The sequence below is a fragment of the Grammomys surdaster genome, unplaced genomic scaffold, assembly GCF_004785775.1.
Source record: "Grammomys surdaster isolate TR1022 unplaced genomic scaffold, NIH_TR_1.0 128741, whole genome shotgun sequence".
NCBI lineage: Eukaryota > Metazoa > Chordata > Mammalia > Rodentia > Muridae > Grammomys > Grammomys surdaster.
In genome coordinates this window covers 7,806-12,906 of record NW_021621903.1, presented here as the reverse complement: position 1 = coordinate 12,906, position 5,101 = coordinate 7,806, and the positions used below count along the sequence as shown (strand labels likewise).

The following is a 5,101-nucleotide window of genomic DNA, read 5'->3' as shown; positions in this document are numbered from 1 at the left end:
CTCCTGCTTAGCCTATAAACCAGCTCAGGGCAGGGAATCTGGGGTCATGTGTTCCTTGGGGGACCCTGTGCTGCAGACACTCTCCCTTCCTGCCTTGAGGACCGTAGAGTGCCTGGTGGTTTTGGTGTTTTGGCTGAATCAAGCCCTTCCAACCGACCATCAGAGAGGCATTGTTCTCTGTTTTACCTGCATATCCCTGGGTGTTTTGGTCTGCTGATGGGGCATAGTTTAAAGGAAGCAAGTGGGATTTTACTCATATTCTCTTGGCCACTGTTTTGCTGTTTCTCCTGGGGCCAGAGTCCAGGGTCAGAACATCCCACAGGCAATATTGGAACGTCCTGGAATTGTGTAACGTGCATTTGTTCTTCACGTGCAACACGCAGGGACTGGGACTCCTGACTTGAAGGCTGGGTTCATAAGGAAACTTTTTGTTTAACTCAGTTGGGCATGTTTATCTGCATTGGAGAAGCTGGTTCTTATCAGGCTGCCAGAATTTAATCTTTTGGAAGAGAGTAATAACGAAACACAACCCGACAGAATAGAGTAACCTAGAGTACACCGAGGACCACCATGTAAATTGTGTATATGACCTTTTTGTGCAGGTGTGAGACTATTGCATTTGTGTGTGTACATGTGGCTGTGAGTGTGTGTGCCTGTGAGTCTTCTTGCCAGTGCCTGTGTGTATATGTGCGTAATCCAGAGGCTGATGTCAAGATGTCTGCCTCAGTCACTCTGCAATTCATTTTATTGAACTAGAATCTCTCAATGAACCTCTTGGCTAGACTGGCTGGCTGGCTAGCAAGCCCTCTGGGATCCTCCTGTCCCCACCTCCCTGTGAGGATATTTTAGGCATGCGTATTGAATCTGCCTTTTAAGTGGATGTCAGGGAATCAAACTCCTGCTTGTGGGGCAAGCACTTTCTTCATTGAGCCATCTCTTATCCCCTTTTTCCAGAAGATTTAGAGAGATCTGGATCTTTATGGAGGATTGTAGTCAGCATTAGATAAATCAGAAGTGACCAGGAACTGCTTTGTGTAATTTAAGATGTCTTTCTTCTTCCTTCCTTCCTTTCTTGCCTTGTCTTTCTCTCTCTCTCTCTCTCTCTCTCTCTCTCTCTCTCTCTCTCTCTCTCTCCCTCCCTCCCTCCCTCCCTCCCTTCCTTTCTTTCGTTCTTTCTTTTTTTTTTTAACAGTCCACGGAGGCTCTTTATTTATGTTTTACATCTCTATAAAAAGAATCCTGGGATTTCCCCTCCTGTGTGTTTTTGTCTTGCTTCTTCATGGTCCAGTATGATGAAGCCACACTGATGGGGTGGGAGCAGATTGTTCTGCCGTTTCTCTAGGTCCTTGAGCTGCACATCAAATCTAGGGTTGATCAATCTGCACTTGTTCAGCCTGCCATTGGGGTCCACAATGGTCCCAGCTCTGTGATCATCAATGATTTAAAATTCACTGATGTAGCTTTGCTTCATCATCTCAGTTAGGACCCGAACGATGCCTTGGCAGCATGGCCTGATGTTTGTCTCTCTTCTCAGCATTGCTGTCTCTCTTGAGAACACCTGCCAGGGCATGCGCACCACAGTAAGCTCACGGAAAGACGGCAGAAAGTGCTCCTTATGTATTTCTAACAATATATTTCCCCATCTGTCACCAGTTGTAATATCATTCTTCTAATAGGTTCTGAAGAAGAGTAAAGATCACAAGGCCTATAACAGACACACGAAGTTCAGCCATACTACATAAAGTTGAAGGGAGAAGAAAGAACGAGAGGAACACCAGCCCAGCCATTTGAGTTGAGACTACAGAGCGTTCACACAGACAGCAGACAGCAGAGAGCTGTGTAGAGAACGTCCCATGGATTTAGTCACGAAGATGCCACAAAAGGTAAGGACAGTGGGTAGCATGGCTTGCCTGATGCACTGTCAGAAAATCGAGACTTCAGAAACTTGTCGGGTTTGCAAGGAGCTGGGTGAGTCTTCAAACACAGGTTGGGACTCTTGGCTGGTCACCATGCTGAGGTCACCTCCATGGTCAGCTGCTGTGTAAGTAGTAGCAGGCAGTGTTTTAGGAGTAAAGCTGGACTCACTTCAGGAAGGAAACAAAGGGAGGAAGCATCTCAGGAGAGGACTGAGGAGAGAGGCCACTCCATGAGAGAATGGTTGGGGTCACCACAAGGAACTAGTCAACACCCAGAAGTTGTTCCCTGGAAGTGGTCCCACAGGTAGAACGGTGGGCCTTATGGGGCAGACACCTGGGCTCTTCAGTGTAAGGACAGGAAAAGTGTCCTTCATGGGATTCTGAGGGGTGGATCCGGCTGGGAGCATTTCACGAAACAGGTATACAATATGTGAATCAAAGAGATGGCCTTGAGTTTGAGACTTTTAATGTATTTATTTGTTTGTTTATTTTTAAATTTATTTTTGAGATAGGGTTTCTCCATGTAGGCCTACCTGTCCTGGAACTCTGTAGATCAGGCTGTCCTTGAACTCAGAGATTCCCTCACCTCTGCTGGGATGAAGGGCATTCACCACCACAGCTGGCTGATGTGAAGCTTTAAAATGTGATGCACACAGAAAGGTTATTTCTTTGTTTTTTTGAGACAGGGTCTCACATGAGAACGCGGGTGCACGTACACACACACACGCGCGCGCACACACACACACACACACACGCACACGCATGCACAGACATGTGTTTGCACACTTACACACATGTGTGTATAGGCAGTCACATACAAATACACAAAATTAATCGTTTTTTGGAGGCAAGGTCTTACTAGATAGTTCTGGTTGGCCATACTGACGTTGAACTCACAGAGATCCACCTGTTTCTGCCTCCTAAGAGCTGGGACTAAAGGTGTGTGCTGAATATTTTATTTTATTTTATATATATGAGTGCTGCATCTGCATGTATACCTGTGTGTCAGAAGAGGGCATCAGATCTCATTATAAATGATTGTGAGCCACCACGTGGTTGCTGGGAATTGAACTCAGGACCTCTGGAAGAGCAGCCAGTGCTCTTAACCCCTGAGCCACCTCTCCAGCCCTTGAACATTTGGTTCTTCAGTCTTGCTGCAAAGTGAGCAATGTGAGGTGCTATGCAGCTCCAGAGCCACCCCATTCAGAGGACACGCCACACTCTGTTCAAGTGAGGGGCCTTGGCTGTCTCTGGCGGCAGATTTGAAAGCCATGCCTAGGGTATGTGACTTCTGTGGATTTCTGTGTCATCCTGAGTCTGACTCTCTGGCTCTTCTCTTCTGCAGACTTTTACACTTTTCATGGACATGGCCAAAGCTCTCAAGCTCCTCATCAGCTCGAAGTCTAAATCTATCTCTGCTGGGGATACCAGCCAGTTCTATACCAGCCAGAACTCTTCCTCTCCAGAAGTCATTGAGAACATTGGTAAGGCAGTGGCAGAGGGGAATTTACAGAAAGTGATACACATAGCCAAAGGTGAAATGGAGAGTAAGTCTAGATACACAGTGAAGATCGCCGTGACTGGGGACTCTGGCAATGGCATGTCATCTTTCATCAATGCCCTTAGGCTCATTGGACATGAGGAGGAGGATTCAGCTCCCACTGGGGTGGTGAGGACCACCCAGGAACCAGCCTGTTACTCCTCCTCCAACTTTCCCTATGTGGAGCTGTGGGACCTGCCTGGCTTAGGCGCCACAGCCCAGAGCGTGGAGAGCTACCTGGATGAGATGCAGATCAGCACCTATGACCTCATCATCATCATCGCTTCTGAGCAGTTCAGCTCAAATCATGTGAAGCTGGCCCAAGCCATGCAGAGCATGAGAAAGAGGTTCTATGTCGTCTGGACCAAGCTGGACAGGGACCTCAGCACGAGTGCCCTCGCCGAACCCCAGCTACTGCAGAGTATTGAAAAGAATATCCTGGAGAATCTCCAGAATGGTCGGGTGAGGAAACCTCCCATGTTCCTGGTATCCTGCTTCAGTCCCGTTTTTCACGACTTTCCAGAGCTTAGAAACACACTGCAAAAAGACATCTTCAACATCAGGTATAGAGATCCCTTAGAGACTCTTTCTCAAGTCTGCGACGGGCACATCAGCAATAAGGCATTCTTTCTAAAGGAGAACCAGATGTTCACAGAACACCTGGAGCCAGCTGTCAGCCCCGCATATGATCCTGCTGACCTGGAGAGGGGTCTCAAAACCTACCAGAAGCACTTTGGCGTGGATGATGAGTCACTTCAGCAGGTAGCTCAGAGGACAGGGAGACTGGAGATGGCCTCCAGGGCCTTGCAGTTCCAGGACTTGCTCAAGATGGACTGGCAACTGAGGCTGATGATGTGTTCTGCTGTGAACATGTTCCTCAGGGTCCTTGCAGTCTCATGGTGGTTTGGCTTGTGGAACTTCGTTATCCGCTTCTTCAGTCACCAGAGACACAAGCTCATCATTGGAATCGTCGCTAAGAACACCAAGAGCACCCTGAGGAGAGCTCTAAAGGACTATGCCCTCCCTCCTGAAATCCTTTGGGAAGGGTCTGGCTTTCCCTCAAGTGGAATTCAGGCTGCCTCAGGGTCTTTTGCTTAGAGCCCTAGCTATTCACTAGAAAGCGAAGGCTGTAGCAACAGCTTGTAATAATGCTTAATTTTAGAGGTCTTAAGGAAGTTGCTCATCCTCCTATATTCAACTCTAATACCCTGTTCCTTCACAGTGCAAGCATTTGCCGAGATAATCAGCCAAGCTTTCCTAGTTCAGTACCTAGATTTTTATGCTTTTAGTCTTCATTGTGATTCGTGTTTAAATTAAATCTTTTCCCTCCTAAAACATTAAAGTTGCCTTCTTTGATACTGTTTTATTCTTATCTTTATTTTTCTCCAGATACCCCTGGTTGAGACTCTACTGGCATAGCATGGCACTTACAAATTTGGAGGGACAAGTGGGTGGTATCAACTGTCCCTTAAAATCTACTGCTTGTTGGGCCTGCGTGTACTCACGTGTAAGTGTACGTGTGTAGTTGCCTGCATTCCACAGCATGTAGAAGTCAGTTTTTTCCTTTCACCATGTAGGTTCTGGGGACTGAACTCACGTCCTCAGCCTTGGCAGCAAGCACCTTTACCCACTGAGCCATATCACT

At 47.3% G+C, this 5,101-nt stretch overlaps 1 protein-coding gene across 2 annotated transcripts; it reads left to right on the top strand.

The window, feature by feature from the left end:
- Nucleotides 1-56: 56 nt before the first annotated feature.
- Nucleotides 57-4,812, top strand: LOC114615649 (immunity-related GTPase family M protein-like). 2 transcript variants are annotated; one of them, XM_028761326.1, is made up of 3 exons: nt 57-572; nt 1,677-1,883; nt 3,262-4,812. In XM_028761326.1, exons 2-3 carry the CDS (start codon nt 1,854-1,856, stop codon nt 4,552-4,554), a joined length of 1,323 nt encoding a protein of 440 aa, XP_028617159.1. In that variant the 5' UTR covers nt 57-572; nt 1,677-1,853; the 3' UTR covers nt 4,555-4,812. The 2 variants fall into 2 exon arrangements, with proteins under 2 accessions (XP_028617159.1, XP_028617158.1); XM_028761325.1 differs by having other exon boundaries at nt 57-602.
- Nucleotides 4,813-5,101: the final 289 nt, after the last annotated feature.

Coding starts and splice junctions, on each gene's coding strand:
- LOC114615649 (XM_028761326.1), top strand. CDS start 1,854: ATGGATTTAGTCACGAAGATGCCACAAAAG. Junction 1,884..3,261: donor TCACGAAGATGCCACAAAAG/GTAAGGACAGTG, acceptor TCTCTTCTGCAG/ACTTTTACACTTTTCATGGA.